Here is an 18,987-nt window from a genome sequence, read left to right on the forward strand (position 1 = left end):
TTGCATGCCGCTGACATTTTGCTGTGCCCCTCTGCCACTGCCTTTTTTCGGTGGATCTCAAGGGCCGCACACTCGAGTGGCGGGGTGGAAGACGGGGTCACCTCTTTCTACGCAACCACATCCGGCACTCGTCCGTTCACGGGGAAGTGTCCGTCGAGATGAGTGTGTGTAAAATGCGCTCCCACACGTGAGATATAAGATGGAGACTGGAGACTGGCTAGAGAGAGAGAGAGACCTGAGGCAGAGATACAGCAAGGCAGCGAGAAAGTTCAGTGGGTCAAGCCAGATGGGGGGTCGAGGCGAGTTATCACTTCAAAATATTATTTAGAACATTACTCTTTGGTCATTCCCTTCGCACTTTCGAAAGGAGGCGGTGACTGTGGGAATAGCCTGAGCTTCTGTGGGAGCTGTCGAGTGTGAAAGGTGCTGGTAAAAATCTAAAAAAATATATGCAACCACCCACACTCTTTGACGTACCTTTCCCAATTGTTTAGCTAAATGTTGAGCTCGGACATTAATATTAGTTAAAGTCCTATTGCTTCTATATCCATTTTCTTTCTCCTTGAAAGTATTCTGCAGGTATTCATTCTAGATGCTATGTTTGCTTTAATTCTGGAACAATTTAGGATCTTTGCAATGAATCACACAATTTTTACGATTTAGGAATGGATTCAATAATTATCTTTTACAAAATCAAAGGAAAGCATGCCATTTATAAGCAGGATTCCCATTTGAGTTTTAAGAATCGTTTGGTTCTGTGAAAAGCTATTTTTCGTAATAGTTTTTTATTGACTTTCAATACTATTCTACTCCTTTGTGTGAATTTTCCCAATCCAGTAAGCACATCGCCTTAAGCTCTGATTCACTGAACAACTAGCTGAAAACTTTCTCAATTAGAGTGTTAAGAGCTCGTCATTTACTTTCCCATTTCTTTTCGGTTTTTCTGCATTTTTTTGGGTTTTTCTGTTGCCAATTTGTTGTTTATTAAAATTCGCATGTCGTCGAATTTGACATACGCCTGTCAGACCCTGGAAATTACATTTCTTTTTTTCTTGTGGAAATCGGATGTGTTTTTTTTTGTTTGTTGGGCCACAAGAAAATGTATATGTATGTGCAGTTTTTTTTATATATGTATGTTCTTCGGCGGGTCGGGTCGCCGGGGTGTTAGGGCTGGTGCCGGGGTGCAGGGTACTGGCCAAGTCCATCAATCATCAGTCACACATTCAGCCGAGCAGAGCAGAGCAGAGCAGAGCGCACTCAACGTAACATTCAAATCAATCAAAATACGAGGCCAGAGAGCAGCAGTAGGAACAAAAACGACAACGGCGACGACGACTTCTAACGATTTTTGGGTGGGATAGGGGATTGGCAGCACCCCATCCGCCCCCACACCACGCCGCACCACACATCCCCTGTATGCAAAACAAATCTAATTTTTCATCGAATATGTGGAAAATAGTTCATGCAAGCATTTTTCTTTTGCCTTTGTTTCCTTTCGCTGCCTTTCCTTTTGTTTTCCCTGTTGTTGTCCTGCCGCTGATGAAGTTGTTCGAAATAATGAATAATGTGCTGCCGGATCGGGTACGGGGACGGGGACGGGGATGGGACTGGGTCTGGAGCTGGAGCTGATGGTAATGCTCATATGGCGTGCTGCTTCCATATGGCCACAACTCTCGACTCTTCGTTCTGTTCCATAGTTTGATAGATATGATTTCTGTGCAGGATCAGGAGGCATTTGAATCGAATTATCCATCTGTCTAAAGTGTATCGGTCGGAATGAGATTATTTTAAGTTGAGCGTAATTTGTCCCTTCGAGTTTTTCTCTCTCTCTCTCCTCTTGGTGAGTCATTTCATTTCAATGCTAATCGGTAGTTTGGAAAGCAGTTTCCCTTTAAGTTTTTCATTTTCTTATATAAAGATGAAGCCTGTTTGGAGTTTGATGTTTCAGAAGTGCAAGAATGTCTTGCGGTGGTCCCAATAAGACCAAGCTCCTGGCCTCGCCCCGCGAGGAAAATTTGATGGAGAAACTCCCCACAGAAAGGGAATTGTGGAGGACAACAGCCACGTTGACACCATTCTCCAGCAGTACATCGATAGACTGAAACTGGCCAAATTGAGCGCTTAGTTCTCCCGTGACCTAGACGTCGAGTGGCAGGAGATCCAAGACCTGCTGCAGACCTGTGTGGATAGGAAATTCTCCATTTTTGCCGAGCCACTTTTCAAGTCCAAAAACGAGTTTCGGTGCCGATGAAAAGTCAATTTTATATACGTATAGGTTTTTGTTATCAATTATTAATAATTATCCTAATATTGAAAGCCTGGAAACTATCAATTGGACGGCGGGGAGGAGGGCAACCTCCCAGTTCTATTAAGATCTGGCAGCCTTGTGCCGTTCCGATCATCCATTCAGGGATGAATTTCTCCTCCCATTCAAAGCCCCGCTTAAGTAGTCGCTGCAGATTTCATTTGTCTAAAAATACAGAGATGATCGCATATACATAAATTGTAATTGAAATTTTTCTGGTCCCCTGATAAAGAGAATTTTGCAATCGCCTCCAATCTCTGGATGTCTGGGGAATAGAACCGAACCGAACCGAACAGAACAGAACGGAGCGCACTGGCTGTTGATGACTTGATTTGAAATTTGAAATGATATTTTAAGAAACTAATGCCGCCATATCTCGACGATGACAGGCACAACCAGAGGGGCAGAGTGTTGTGTTTTATCCACCCTCGGCTGTGGCACTACCCTCCTCGTCCTCCCTGTTGGATCCACAACACTTCGGGGGCATGTTAAATGTCATTTAATAGTTGACAGTTGCACTTGCTGTTGTTGCTGCTGTTTTTGCTGTTGCTGTTGCTGTTTCTGTTTCTGCTGTTGCTGCTATGATTATTGCAGTTTATTTTTTGTACCGAGTATCTAGCAAAAATTTATGTGTAGGTGGTTTGAAATTTATGTGGTCGTCGTTGTCGCTGGTTGTCGTTGTCGCTGTCGTCGACGCCAAAACAAGTCGCGAGAAATTCTTTTGAATTCGGTTCGTTTTTCTTTAATAAAAGTAAATTTTATTGCTTACACTAAAAATGCATTGCTCTTGCTGTCTGTAGCACTAGCCTCTTGTTGATGCCTGATGCTGATGCTGATGCTAATGCTCTTGCCGATGCAGATACTCGTGCAAATACAGATACATATTCAGATACAGATACAGCTTCAGCTACAGCCACAGCTACAGCTACAGTTGCTGATGCAGATCATTTGCTTATTGAAGACATCCTGTGAGCGACATCCGTTCGTCTCGCCCTGGCGCCCCCAAAAATAAATCCCACAAAAATGTAATCAAAATCTTTACAGAATCGCGAATCTAACGTCGCGAAGAGGAGGTTTTTCTTTTGATGTAGTGCTTGGGGTTTCTGGGGAAAAGGGCTCTCCTTCATATTTCCCAATGTGGATTGAAGAATTGTGTCTGGTGTGGTTTGCCACAGTACGGCAAGAAACTGCCACACCACTGGATGCAACAAGTTGTTCCTGCCAAACGATTTGCCCAACGAAATTGGATCATGAATCGGATTGGCTGGCCGCTTGATCTTGTCTTTGATCTTTGACCTATTGCTGGGGTTTAGAAAGTTGTAGTTTATTTTGGCAAATCATAAAAATGGAGCCACCCTGCTTTCTTGGTCATGGATCACAGCACCGACTGGGCTTCCGAAAAAACACAGAAAACGGGAAAGAGAGCAATCCAAAAACCGAAAAACTGAAAACCGAAAAAAGACGAAGAATTTAAATACGCCAGCGACTTTTTTGTGTGCCGCGGATAAGCCGAATCAGTCAGAGACTCAGTCAGTCAGTCAGTCACTCGTCTGTCAGTCATTCAGCCAAGCGTAGGGCCTTACCTTCCCCCACACCCCGCCGTCATGCCACGCACGGCTCTCCTCAGTGGCACTGGCAGTGGCAGTGGCAGTCTCTGAGTATCTCGGAGTTCAAGTTGTCTTATCTCTAGGCTCTGCTCAAGTGGCTGCTCAAATTCCACCTGCTCCACGTAACTCCACCCTCTCTCCCCCCCTGTATCACATATCTCTGTGCGCCATTTTGGAATTTCGTTTTCTGGACGAATGCCTCTAATATGAGTTAACAGAAAAACAACAGAAACAGAAAAAAAAAACAAGAACATAGAGAGGAAAAATGGAAAGAAATGAAAATATTTTTTACCAAATTTTTATGCTCATTGTTAGTTATGTATTTTTTATTTTGGGGTTTTTGTTTTTGGCTAATTAGCGTAGCCCCTGGGAAACACATGGGGAAATGTGCCGCACCGTTCCCGCCCTGCACCCTGCACCCTGCACCGTAGACCCTAGACCCGCAGCTCGTGAACTGAATTTCTCTTGAAGCGGCAGAGGCAGAGGCAGCATATATAATGCCACATCCAGGTCGGTTATAGCCGCTTGATGTTAATGCTGTTTTGCATAAATTAAATATTATTCGGTTTTGGGCATAGTGCCGCCATTTGCTGGTGGGTGGCTTCTCTTGGCCCACTTGACTGGGCATTGGTAGGGGCTGGGACAGGGCCTGGGCAGGGGCAGGGGCAGGGGAAGGGGCAGGGGCTGATCTGGGCTGACAAGCAGAGCGTCAGGTTGAGAGTCTTGAGTGAATCGTAGGGGATTGCCTGGCATCTGACTTTAAAGGTATACAAAAATACATAGGAGTTTTTTATTCGAGAGATTCTTTTATGCTCTAAAGTCCGAATATATGAAATAATTTGCCAGATAATGAATACTGAACAAGCAGCGATAATGCAATAATTTCGTTGTTGGATTTAAGATTTCAACAATGATTTATTTTGTTGTCAGGAAAAAAGGTTTATAGTCAGTGATCTTCAACGAAATAGTTGATTCTGGCTTTGCAATCTATAGCTGATGTTGCATCTTCCGAAAAATTCTTAAATTTATAAAGATATTCACATGAAGTACACATCCAAAAGGGGATCTCATCTGACAAGAATTCTGTTTACCAAGAATCCGTTTAAGTGTAAAAAGATACCTGCGCCAAAAATCTAGAGCAACGAACCAGAATTTTGGGACAGACTCAGCGGAAATCAGAAGTATTTGAGAGATGCCCACGTGGCCACCTTCCGAATGAAATTCAAGAGGCAACTTTTGTGGCTTTCACTGTGCCAAATGCCTCATGGATTTGAGTGTAGCGTACTCGAAAGATTCAAAAGTTATTAAAGCGTAGACTCGACTCTCGGATGCGTATATTGTTTTAAGCTTTGGCGCTAGATTCACACTATAAAAAAATTAGTTGTGCCCCTTCTTTTGTTGCTACGCTCGCATTTAGCTTATTATTTTTATGATTTTTGGGTTTTGGGTTTTTGGTTTTGTTTTTGCTTTGTTTTGTTTCATTGTTGCCTGGCTATTTGCCGGGTTCAATGACTAATTTATGAAAGTTGGCCTGACTTGACTCTTATGCCTTCTGCCGCCTGCTCCATCAGATTTTTAGCTGGCGGGGAGAACTACTGGTACTCATACGACCGGAAACCAAAGTGGTTCACTCGGTTGGGGTTGGGGTGGGGGTGGGGTAGAATCGCTATGGGTAAATAGCAGGCAAATAGCAGATACTTCCATCGAAATGCGTTCGCTGACGGGGCAAGATGCGGTCAGAACTTTCACCGACAAAGCAGCGCCGAACAGTCGAAGGATGTGCCTTCCAGGAAGAGGAGGATGTGCTCTGCTCTCGTTTTTCTTATTTGCCTGTGAAATATCGCGTTCACTTGTTGCGGTCGTAGGAAGAGGGCAAAAGCAAGGGCAGGGGCAAGGGAGTACCTGTTGAGGTTAACCGACATGCTAAACAGGTACAGCCGTGTGCCGACAAAGGAATCGCATCCAAGGATATCCGGCGGGACCTACACCCAGCCCAATCCACACCACTTCACTCGCCATCCACGGGGCATTCTGGTCACCGAATTAACGCCTCTAATTGAGCCATAATGTCTTCGATATGGCCCAAATCTTTCCGACTGGGGCCTGTTTTGTGCGTGTGTGCGCCAACGTTGAAAGTAAATCAATTTTTATGTCGCACTTTGCAGTTAAACTGGGAATCATCTGGCCCCAGGAACAGGCACAGCCACAGCCACAGACACACACACAGATACAAATGCAAAGATACAAAGATACAAAGCTTCGCGAGCCTCTTGTTACATTAAATATGCATCAAAAATTGATGATGATGCATTTTTAACGATTCGAGAAGATTTTTATGTCGCCAGGAATGCATTTGACAGAGCATCGAGCATCCGCTGATGTATTGCCCCAATACACATGTCCATCATTCCATCACATTCGACATCCCGGCATCGACACCCAGCTCCACCTCCACCAACATCTTCACCTCCATCTCCGCGACATTCATCTCCATTTCCAATCTCCATCTACTCCCTCATGTATGGACTTGTTTGTCGCTTGTCTGCGCCTCAATTTGATTTTAATGGTCTTTTGATAAATTCCGTCCTCCTTCTCTGCGGAAGATCCGTGTGACCTGAGAGAGTATCTATATGCGTGTGTGTGTGCCCTTGCCCCCGGGTAGTACATGTCATCAGCACTGGGCGGCGCCACCGGCGGCTCTCACACGCTGCGCGTTAGCCTGGACAGTTTGTAATTATTTTTGTGGCCAAATTGAATTGAATTAAAGCGAAGAAGTGAAGCGCACACGGAGAGCAATGGAAGAAACCAACAGAGAATGTTTCGCTTGAGAGCGGAATGGGTGGACTTGGGGATACCCTGCGAGAACAAATACTTCTTGGGGGTGGGAATGCAATGGTGAAGGGTAATGGCTGTAGGTTAGTGTGCCGTGCATTGGATGTATCATTCTTCAAAATTGAAGCCCTCTAAGCACCTTCTAGTCTAATATACCCCACTAAGATAATTGAAACTACCCCGCATAATGAAGCCCGAGTCGAGCGCAAATGAACAACGAACTTTTTGGCCACAGTTGAGTGATTCCTGGGTGTCGTCGTCATCATCGTCATCGTCTTTGGTCTTCTTCTGGTGCTGCTGTTGCTGTAGCTGTTGCTACTTCTACTGTACGCTGCTCATCGTCACCAGCCAGTGACGCCGTCTCCCACTTGCACCTGTAGCGGTGTTGCGGTGGTGCCACCACAACCACAACCACCATCGAAGTCGGTGTCGGGAGTCGAAGCCGAGAGTCGCTTGTCGCCCAAGTATCCACAGATACTCGTACAGGGAACGCATCAGCATTCGTGGCCACTGTCACTGTCAAGCGTAATCATAATTTATTGTAATTATTTTGTATTATTTTTTAAAATTGTTTTAATGAGTCGTAGTCGTAGTCGTAGTCGCATCGCATTCGTTGTCGTTGTCGTTGTCGTCTTCGTTGTTGGCTCTGATCGTTTCGGCGTTTTACTTGATTTTCCAACTACGACGCCAACAACAACAACAACAACAACATCTTTGGAGACGCGATGTTCAGTTAATTTTACTCGTACTCGCAGTCACCTCGATCTAGCCGTAATTACATTATAGATATTTCTATGTTATGATTACCGTTGTCTGCCAACAACAACAAAAACAACAGCTACGAGTAAGTGTACGAGTATCTTATGGCATTTTGTTAAACGAATAAATTTCATAATCGGAAGTGTTGGGTGGGCTGAAGTGCTTCGAGTGTTTCGGGGCTCCCATTATCCGGGCACTTTTAATGAGCCTCAATTATTGAAATTTCTCAAATGCAACGGCCCATCATGGGATGGGGATAGGTATGGGGACGGTGACGGTGCGCACTAGGAGAGGTGTTTCGGTTATTTCCTTATACTAGTAGGTTTTGATGGGATTTTTTCCGTATTTGTTGTTCACTGAGGGGCAATCCGTTGCCTGGAATCGGTAAAAGATTGCGCGATTAGTGTGATTGGTTTGAGGTGAGTAACTGTGGGAATTAGTTGGATGCGTTTTAAGGAGTGGATCGAATCTGGATCCCATGTGGATCCTGTTCAAATTGGTTACCATGCTCCAGAAATAGACAATAGATACAATAGATATGTACGTGTACGTGCCACACTGTTTTAATATGTGGATCGTATGTGGAACCTATTGAGAATTTTCATTCATATGATTTTAACGACCCAAAACTAAATCCCACACAAATTCAAACAATGTAAACCGTTAACAGATCACCATACATCACAGATTCATTGTGTGGAATGCATGCGATTCGTATTCCCATGTGTATCCCATTGTGGATGTTGCAACTGCCAGTCAGCGCTCGCTCGGGGATGCTGACGCTGTCGCTGTCGCTCTGAAATGCTGCCTCTGGCACCTGTTGATCTTATGCAAATACCAAATACCAAATAGTTCCACGCTTAACAATACGATCCCTGACAAAGTACACAACACCAGCGATCTGTTGAGCTGTAGAGCCCGGCCACCGACAAATAGGAGTACACATTTCTGTCTTTGATAAGCCAGCTCGCATTGCATTTGGTCGTTTATTGTTCTTGTTCTGTTGCACGAGTACGCGGACGAGTATTGTATCTGGCTCTTTCTCCAAAATTCATTTGTTTGAACTTTATCAGGCTGGGCTTGCGTGCATTGCGGGGGAGTTGTGCGGTGTGCGGTGTGCGGAGTGCGGAGTGCGGTGTTCCAGCGGTTTGTTTGGTGTGCATGTGTATCTGAGCGACGATAAGATACGGATACATCAGCAACGAAAACGAAAACGAATCTCATTCTTTTCCTTTCTCAGTTGTTGTTTTTTTCGAGGGTTCAGCTACAGCTTCGGTTTCATCAGCAGACCACAGCATGCCAAAGCCATGAGGCTAATTTTCTGAGAATAATTTTGTGATTTGAGCGGTACGAGTATGAGTATGAGTAGTTGTTCCCTCAACATGCCTCCAGATGCCCCAAAGGGAAGTTGTCCCCACACAAATAGTAAATAATGGCATTTAACATTCGGAATCACAGAATTTTATTGTTTGCATACCGATAAGGCATCATTCCTCAGGCCCAGAAAAACAAAAAAAAATGAGCAGCAGCAGAAGGAATTTTTCTATCGTCTTGACATGTGGCTGGGTACAGTTACAAGAGTCAATAAGATTAGCACCATCATCATCATCATCGCCAGGTTGTTCATTATTAGAAGTCATCATATATCTTGACGTATGTACATTGAGATGTTTAGTCATATGATTGTACTTAAATAGGTCTGTTCTTAGGCATGAATTTTCACAAAAATAGTTCCATTATAGAATATGGATAGAAACTTCCCTGTTCAATATCCACAAATTGATAGTTCCTGCTGTATGACTTATAGTTGTTCCATGCTCAGAACCATACATTGATTTTACTATTGATTACTATTATTGATGGATAGTTAAACATGATCTTTTAAGCTTAATTATTCAGGTCTTGGATAGTTGATGAAATTGATATTGGAACTGTTATTAATTTAAAGCCATTCCATAGTTGGTTTACTATGCCCTTTCACCCTCGAAACGCACAGCATTCTCATATACTATATGCATATACATAAATATATACATACGTAGGTCTATATGTAGAGCTATATCTATGGCCAGTGCCAACGTCTTGCTGTTCATCATCAAAATCATGATTGTCGCCATCGTCGTCGTGCCCAGCTCATTATTTTTATGACTCTTTGTGCTGGGCCCCATCTTCAGCACTCGGTTCTGGCGCTTCTCTGGGGCTCCTCTGCCATCCGCCATCCGCCATCTACCATCAACCGTCTTCCAACCAACTTCCTTCTATCTGGCATTGCAAAGTGATCTAAATCTATTGACTGAACTCCCAGAGGGACAGAGAGATAGAGAGTGAGACGTGCAGATATACATACACCTGAGAACCGAGCAACAAGCGAGTGGATTGTTATAATTTTTATGATACTCGTACTTTTTGCTGCTGCCGCATTTCTGGCTAACTATTTATGCCACCAGCAAGACCATAAATATGTGCATGTGTGTACCCGTAGATACTCTCTGTTTTTTGTCTTCTCTCTTTTTTATTGTTATTCATGCATAATGCCAAAAAAGATAAATAACAAATAAATTTCTTACTATGTTCTTTAAGCCATCTCTCTGCTAGTATTCTCCTCTCTCTCTACATCTCTTTGTTTCTGTTTCATTCTGTGGTAATTATTAATAAATGCCGCCAGTGCCGCCTGCCCCCTCGTTCCCTGCTCTCTAATAATATTCACGCTTCGCTTAACATTGAAGAAAACTTAAGACCCAGACTAAGACAAGACGCTCTCTGGGTCTTGTAGGGGGATTGGCACTGGCGACGGAGATGGAAACGGAGACCGAGTCTATCGCTGGGGACTGGGCCGTGCCCTTAGCGTTCCAACAGCCAAACAGCCAAACAACCAAACAACCGACAACCAATTGTCTTTTGGCATATTTTCAAGTTGAACGCTCGGCAAGTTTTTTTTCCTTCTACCATTTCTAGAGATTTTCTAGTGCGATTAAGCGAAAAACGAAACGGTCTCATAAAAAATATTCCTCTCTCTCTCTCTCTGTCTCTCTTTCTGGCTTGTTTGTGTATGTGTGTGTGTATGTGCTTTGCAAATACATAGATACTTAAGAATCGGTGGGATGAGGAGAAAATGGTGGCTGTTGGGGCTGTTGGGATCGGCAAGCAAATTGCAGCTTTGTGTCTTGGCAAAGTTCAATGGCAAAAGTGTGAAATTCGATGGCGACCGTGGATGCTATTTCAAGTGGAACGTGGGTGGAAGCTAATTCAAGCATTAATTTATCCAAGTCCATTAGTTTGATGTAATAAAAAAGAGCTCAAAGAGGCCTCTACAGCCTATTTGTCATGTGGAACCTATGTGGAAAGTGAAATCAGAAGCTAGAGATCTTCGCTTTCTGGGATACGGGCTATTTCATAAACGAAAATTCCAAAATTATCCATTAAATATGAAGCACAGTGGCTGTGGAACTCATGTGTAGCCAAAAAAAAATCATAGAAATCGTGAATTTATTCAAACACATCCTGCTACTCATCCAGTGCTGCGGCTGCTGTCAAATTTTCGCAATACTCCCATAACCCATTCGGAGCCATTCACTCGCTCATTCATTCATTCGTTCCACACACATATGTATGTACATATGTGGACGGGTCGAACCCTCGATTGGGATCGGCATTGGCATCGCCCTCGCCCATTGCCATTGCCATCAGAGAACTGCTTTGCATATTGACATCATCATTTTGGCAGAGACGACAAACTGTCAAACAAAACAATTGCTGTCAAATTTACTACAATGAGCGTACGCTGAAAGCCGGCACAGCAACAGCAACAGCAACAACGGGGCAAAAAATGGAGCTGTCAAAGTTTTTATGGCAGGCCAAGAAGCAATTTCAACATATCAATAAATTTTTGACAATTCCCGAAGACACACCGAACCACACAGAGGATGGGAAGGACAGAAACAGAATGAAACGAAACGAAACGAACGAAAGGACAGGAAAGAAATACCAGGGAACACCTTTTCAATAAATTTGCTACAACTGTCAGCGAAACAATGTCATTGTCACGACGCCCTCACCCATACCCATCTCCATCTGCAACTCCTTCTTATTCCACTTCCAATTCCAACTTGAACCTCACCCTTGCCCACTCGGCATTGACTGTCGCGAAGGAAGCGACCTATAAACCTGTCACAGGACCCAGGCGCATTCAATTGGAGGCGAGCAAGGAGCAGGGAAGAACCGGAGAGCCGGAGAACAGGGAACAGGGAACAACAATGACAACGACGACATTATTGTCGCTAAACAAACGATCAAATGGCAATTTAAAAGTTTTTATTTAACACTAAATCACCCACACCACCACCAACATTTCCACTGGCATCGCCACCACCAATGAGCCACCCAACCGCCGCCACCTGACATTCGCTTTCTTTTTCAATTTCGAACCCTTTCGGCTTCTCCAACCCCGTAACCCCAACCCCAACCCATCTCAACCCTTGCGCGATTTTCAATAACTTCTCTAGTGAAAGCAGCGAACAAAAGGCGCAAAACTTTACCGACTTAAATTATGGGCTTGTTCTTGCTGTTGGTAGGAAGAGTACTCCTGCCCCCTGCCCCCTGCACCCTGCCTTCCACAGCTGCCTCTTATTTTTCCTATATTTTTTCCTTCTCGACTTGGGTTGAGTCCTTTTTCTTTTTTTTTTTTTTCTTCGGTTGCCCGCCAAACCCATCGACTGCCTGACTTTTGACTCCCCATGGAATTTAGCGCTGTTGTTTTGTTGTTCTGTCGTTGCATGCATGAAAAAATGTTTGACATAAGCAGGCGCATGCCACGGCTGGAGGGAGGAGAGCGGTGAGTCTTGAATCGTGGGGATATGGTTAAGAACTTCTACGAATATTGGTATTGGCAGACGAGCAGTGCTTTAAGTGGAAATCATTTGACGCGGGGTTAAATGCCAGCTTAAGGGTTTTGATTGCACAACAGCGAGAGAAAGGCAGCTTCTAATTGAAATGGTGACCCCAACAGGGATTTTGGATGTCTTCTACCACATCAGATGGAGGTCCTCAATAGGTTGTTTTAGATACGTATGCTTCCTGACTTTAAGTAAGATCTTGTCATGAGACCATTCTGGTCTTTCCATGGCAATTATCTTAAAAAGGAGTCTCGTCAAAGTGGTGACCACGACAAGCAGCTTCTTGAACGAGTCTTTCGTTTCTACATGAACAGTCTCTTAAAAAAAATTCCATATAAACGATCCATGTCAATAGTACTTTACAATTTATATAGCTCGAATAAATATATAATTATGTGTTAGCAAGAGCCTAGAAGGACATTGCCTAAGCGGAAGGGCCGAAAGGGTTTTTCATAAAAGAACTTTGAAAAAAGTGAATGGACCAGGACGCCTACTTCCAGGGCTGCCTCAATGCCTGGCGTTGGCCGCGCTCCTCAAGACGCTTGTTAAAGAAAGCAATGGTCAGGTTGCGTTTGGCCGGGGTGAGCGTCGTCTTGGAGTTATTGTTGGAGGCCGCTTTTGGACCCAAGCATGCAAGGCTGCCCAGGCTGCTGCCCACGCGTACAAAACGCGAGCGTTGGCGACGAATGCTAGTTTGCGACTTGACCGCCGAGTGGGCTGGAGATCCACCCAAACGTCCAGCAGGGAGCGCGACCGGAGCAGGTGGGCGTTTGCCGAGGCACTTGGCCGGGGAGCTCCGTGGAGATGTGCGCGACTTCCCGACACTTGCCTCCGCTGTGTCCTGTGGCAGCTTGGCAACATTGCGACGTCGCTGGCCGCCGGACTTGATGCGCTCCGGCTCGTCGATAGCCTCCTCTCGCTTCAGATCACGGATGAGGCGCGCCTGCAGCCGATTGTAGCGAGATCGCTTGGTGGTCAACGTCTTGGCCTTGATCAAGGGCTTTGGGGCTGCTCGTATGGTGGCTGCTGGTGACTTCTTCTTGTTCTTCGGTTTAATATTGAAATTAACCTTGGCATTGATGAGTTCCTTGCTCTGGGGTTTCTTCTTGGTTATTGACTTTTTGATAGAGGTACGACTGGCGAGAGGTCTCGCCTTCCTGTTGGGCGATCCTTTGGAGACGCCCCGTGAGAACGGCTTTTTGCGATTTCCCTTGACGCGTTGCTGAGGGGCGCCAGTGCCGGCCCCGCCCTTGAACTGGTACGGCGTGTACCAAGGAAAGACGACGCTCTTGATCTGCTTTGCCACATGGGAGTCCACTTTGCTCTGTCCGTGGATGGCCGCCTCAATCTTTGGCTCCTGTGGCGACTTCTCTATTACAAAGCCTCCGGTCAGGCGAACTAAGCGCTTCGAATGATGCGACTTGGTGCGTCGCACCAGCCAGGGTCTCGAGTAGGTGCGTTTCAGCAATGGAGTCTTCGTGCCGACCTTTGACGTTAACTTGGCCTTTTTCGAGGGGAGCTTGGTCGACGGAATTTCGGACTTCGGCTTCTTCTTGTGGCTTCTGGCTGGGGTCGGGGGCGGATGATGGGAGGCCCCGGCTGGCAGATCGTAGTTCCATGAAACCTTACACCCAGCCTTGCTGTCTTGGGTGTTGGTTCGCTGCGGCGACTTCCTCGATGGGGGAGCCGGTGCTGCCGGCTCGGACTTGACCTCGTCTTTTTCATGAGACCTTGCCGAGAGTGTCCCCTTGACGGAGCGCTTCTTCTTGAAGGCACACGAGGCTCCGCGTGGACGCTTGGAAACCTTCAGTAGGATGTCCCTGCGGTCGACAGGCAAGTGCGAATCATCGATGATGACTCCGTTTAGGCTTCGACTCCCCTCATCGTTCAGATGAAAGACAGATATGGGGCTCTCGAATCGTTTGATCGTGGAGGACCATGCCTTGCGGGGAAGCTGCTTCTTAGAACGCATCGACTTATTGGTCAGCAGCTTATCCAGACGCGTCAGACCCACCCCACACGACTGGGTCCTGCCTGAGGGCCTGTATGGCAGCATCTTTGGCTTCGTCTTCATCTTCTGGGGCATCTCCGTGATGACCCCTGGCTTCGCCTTCTGCTGGACGAGATCGTCAAAAGCCTCTTTGGACTGGGCAATAAGCTCGGTAAAGTTGATGTGATCCGGCCGGGCGAAGTACATGTGCCCCTTGAAGTCGGCTACCTCGCCCAGGCTGTGCCGCTCGGCGATCACTTGCGCCACCACCCGCTTCATGGTGGCCCGATTGAGCTGCTCCAGGTGGTTGGCCACGTTCTTGGCCAGGGCCTTGAGGGCCCCACCTGAGCCGCCGATTTGCGGAGAGCTCCACACTGACTTCTCCACGAGCCGCGGGGCGGCTACCATGCTGAGGTCCTGCTCTGAGAATCTTGTGCCGAATGCATGTTGTACTTTTGCCAAAACATTTTTTGTGTGATTTTGATTTTGGTGCAGCTTTTCCGAACATGACTGGACAGTCATTTTCTTAGATTTTACCAAATTTTTTGTAGTGTTTTTCTTCATTTTCTGCACATTTGTATGTAAATTTTTGTAAATATTAAATGCGGAACAGGATGGGGATAGTTGTACATCCAGCAAAATACGACAACTGTATAATGTTTCTAAGGTCAGTGCCTGCTGAGATATTACTTTTTTCTTTCGAATGGGGGATCATCCTGAGTGATCTGTGAAGGACCATTAGGATGTGCCTATGTAGGTCTTGAGGCAGCTGCCTACGCTCCTGAGCTCTGAGCTCGGAGCTATGCAGCTGCAGCCCCAGTAGCCACGTGCTAAGGGCCTTTCCTTATCAATGGGCCGGGGCAATCAAGCGGCAGGAAAACACCGTCCTCGCGAGGGAGAGCTACCTGCTGAAGAGAAAACCCTCGCACACCGTTCTGACCACAGTGACTCGGACTCGGACTCGGGCTCGAACTCCAGGGGGAAGATGAAAAATTATAAATGATTTCATTAAAGCGAGAGCTGAGGGTCGACCTAGGTCAGGGCCAAAGACGAAGACTGGTGGTGGCGGTGGCGATGGTGCACATGCACCTGCAGTTCATTCGGTTCTTATTCGGTTCTCGAGGGACACCTTGGGCAGGTGAAGTAGGAGAGCTGCTTGCCCCGGTCCCGGGGTTTTTCTAGGGGTGGGAAAAATGATTTACGCAATGAGCGAGACACAGTTTTGATGATCCGCTTCAGTAAAGGTGAATGCGGACAACCCAAAAGGGGAACCCTTTGCGAAGTTCGATATGGAAGGGCTCCCTTTGCCGCTCCCCCTCTCCCTGCCTCTGTCTCTGCCACTGCCTCTGCCTCGGTCATCGCCAGCATATGTACATACCAGCACTGGCCTCTTTCCCCATGCACTCTGGCTCTGTCTCTGGCTCGTTTGGGCCACTTAACCGTAATTAGGGCTTTTCAATATTATTAATGATGATGGTCGCTTGCTGGCCTGGAAATGTGGGAAATGCATTGCGAATTGATGACGATGACTGCGATGACGACGACTACGACGACGACGGCAGACAGGCAAAGGACTGACGGACTGGCGTACGGACATGCGGACAATGAATACAAAAATGCAAACACGCAAACCGAAAGCGCAACAATTTTCGAACTGCAATTTTTGTGCCGCTCTGCTTCGCTCTATTTGACTTTTGCTGTAGCTTTTGTTGCTGTTGTCTGCCGATGTGGTGCTGTCGGTGGTGGCGGCAGTGGCGGCAGTGGTGGTGGTTCCATCCATACGTTTTTAGCGTTATCAGTGCAAAATAATCTTTCAATCAGCCCTCGACGAGTACAAACAACGTCGTCGACATCGTCGCTCTTCTCTGTCGTATGCAAAGGCCAACGAAGCGTAACGCCAATTGTTGCAGTTGCAGTGTTGCAGTTTCAGTCGTTTCTGTGTGTGGCAGGGGAGGTCTGGTGGCACTTGAAGGGCTTGCAATTACAATGAACCCAGAACCTATCGAATGGCCAACTTCAGACCAAACTCCGATCCATCCCATATCCCAGGGGCCGACACCCCACTTGTTGCAGAGTGCGTTGATTCACGCATCCGATTCCCCTACACCGATAAAAGCATGCATATGGCAGGCATAGTCATGAGGGTTTTCCCATAGACAAGATAAATGGAAGGATTTGCACTGACCAAAGCGGAATGTGATTAAGTTTTTATTATTATTGTTATTTTTCAAACATTTTAATGAGATTTGAATGACCATTAATTAATAAACGACGAAACACGTTGAGAATATAGATATAGCATTTGGACAAAGATATAGGGAGTGTGGAATGCTTAAAGGTTAGAGGCAAGGGCAGCTGTTTTAGTTGTTACTCAGTTAGTATATATGTAATCTAATGATTTATGCAACCCATACAATATACACATGCATTGCGCTAATATTTCGCTTTGGGAGAATTTTGAAATACACTTGTAACAGGGAGATACAATATTTGGTGGCTTATTGTTTGTGAAAACTAGGCATCAAACAAAATGGAAAGACGGATAGACAGACAAAGCTATAGCGACTCTTTTATTAGCGCTGATAAGGAATATATGTACATTATGGGGTCGGAAACGCTTCCTTCTTGGTGTTACACACATTCACATCCTCTGCATCAGCCTTCGATAAAAAGATATTCATCATGTCCAGAAAGAGCTCAACCCCAACAATGGCCTAAAATCGCTTTCTGAATTAGTTCATAAAATTTAAAAATGAATTTCCATGAATCAAGTTATTGAGATCTTCTTCGAACTCTGGCTAACTCGGGAGTCTATGCGACAAATGCCAAAGACCATTTTATTTTGTATATCCTTACAAATTGAGCGTTTCAAAAAACCGAGTTACACTTTGAATATTCGTGGAAATTCTAGTATAAAGATGATCTTGGACGAGACAAAATTGGACCAGATCATCCAGGAACTAACCGGATTGACGGGCGGGGAGAACTGCACCCTGTCGAAGAAGGTGATCGTGGCGCTGTGCAGGGAGGCGCGCGAAGTGTTTCTGAATCAGCCGATGCTCCTGGAGCTGGATGTTCCCATAAAGGTGTGCGGCGATGTGCACGGCCAGTTCACAGATCTGCTTCGAGTCTTCAAAGCGTGTGGATTTCCGCCGCAAACGAACTATCTGTTTCTGGGCGACTATGTGGACAGGGGCAAGCAGTCGCTGGAGACCATCTGCCTGCTGATGGCCTATAAGGTGCGCTATCCGGAAAACTTTTTCCTGCTGCGCGGCAATCACGAGTGCGCTGGCATTACGCGTCTGTATGGCTTCTACGATGAGATCAAGCGGCGCCACAACGTACGAACCTGGCGTGAATTCACCGACTGCTTCGACTGCTTTCCGGCGGCCGCCGTCGTGGCTAACCGTATCTTCTGCTGCCACGGCGGCCTGAGCCCTTCACTCGAGAGCCTGGACCAGATCCGGAACCTGCCCCGCCCCACGGACATCCCCAAAGAGGGCTTGCTCTGTGACCTTCTGTGGGCGGACCTGAACCGCACTGGCCTCGGTTGGGGCCACAACGACCGAGGCGTGAGCTTCACCTACGACGAGAAGATCATAACGGACTTTCTCGCAGCCTACAATTTCGACCTGATGATCCGCGCCCACGAGGTCGTCGAGGATGGCTACGAGATGTTTGCCGACCGACGCCTCATCAGCATTTTCACGGCCCCTAACTACTGTGGACTGTGGAACAATGCGGCGGCAGTGATGTGTGTCAGCGCCGAGCTCGTCGTCAGCTTCGTGATCCTGAAGCGCAAAATCTGTAATTAGCAATAGAACATCAATATTTGTATGTACAGCATACTGCATTATGCCTGCTGGTATAGACATAAGTTTAAACATTAGTCGATGATACAAATATCCGCATTTCTGGACAGGCATTATCAGAATTTTAGTATCCACTTTGAACTTGTCAAATGATTACAAAACATTCAAAGTGCTATTATATTAAAAAATTCGCATATTTTACATTTTTTATTGACTTAATTTTAAACGGAATATTTTAGGATATAAAAGATACAATCTCGTAGATCTTTTTACTCGCTTAGTTGTGGTCTGTTGTAGAAGGAGCACGTGATATTTAGAGATCGATTATAAAATAATATATTCTTTAAATTTGTATCTTTTTTGTATAATTTCACTTTGTTAAGATTTAGTTGGTGTATCTAATAGTATCTTATATCTCCAATATAGACAATTTTCCATCGGAATCCATGTTAGAGTCATTTGTTCTGCGTAGCTCCTGTAATTTTTAGGATATTTTTGATCTTACAATTGGTATTTGACGTGTAATAAATATTATATAGATTACGATCATGTTAAAGCATATTAAATAAGATGTAGAATGATCCGTGCACTGTGATTTGAGAGTGCATGGATTTTTGCAATAAATAGGAATATCCAATCTCTATCCTCTCTAGGCACGCCACAGATTTGTACACATTGAGATATACATATGTAGGTACTACAATTATATAATCCGTGGTGGTTCCCATACGAACGCTTCTACTGCTGGTGCCTTATCTCTATCCGTACCCCCCTAGTCGCCACATACCGC

At 45.6% G+C, this 18,987-nt stretch overlaps 2 protein-coding genes across 2 annotated transcripts; one reads left to right on the forward strand and one right to left on the reverse strand.

Annotated features, from left to right (window-relative positions):
• Positions 1–12,743: 12,743 nt before the first annotated feature.
• LOC4814881 (uncharacterized) lies at positions 12,744–15,041 on the reverse strand. Its single transcript, XM_001355116.4, has one exon. It carries the CDS (start codon positions 14,947–14,949, stop codon positions 12,886–12,888), a length of 2,064 nt encoding a protein of 687 aa, XP_001355152.3. The 5' UTR covers positions 14,950–15,041; the 3' UTR covers positions 12,744–12,885.
• Positions 15,042–17,201: 2,160 nt separating this feature from the next.
• On the forward strand, positions 17,202–18,400 carry LOC6901774 (serine/threonine-protein phosphatase PP-Y-like). The gene has a single exon (XM_002134408.3). It carries the CDS (start codon positions 17,208–17,210, stop codon positions 18,198–18,200), a length of 993 nt encoding a protein of 330 aa, XP_002134444.3. The 5' UTR covers positions 17,202–17,207; the 3' UTR covers positions 18,201–18,400.
• The last annotated feature ends 587 nt before the right edge of the window (positions 18,401–18,987 follow it).

This window comes from Drosophila pseudoobscura, chromosome X (assembly GCF_009870125.1).
Source record: "Drosophila pseudoobscura strain MV-25-SWS-2005 chromosome X, UCI_Dpse_MV25, whole genome shotgun sequence".
Classification (NCBI taxonomy): domain Eukaryota; kingdom Metazoa; phylum Arthropoda; class Insecta; order Diptera; family Drosophilidae; genus Drosophila; species Drosophila pseudoobscura.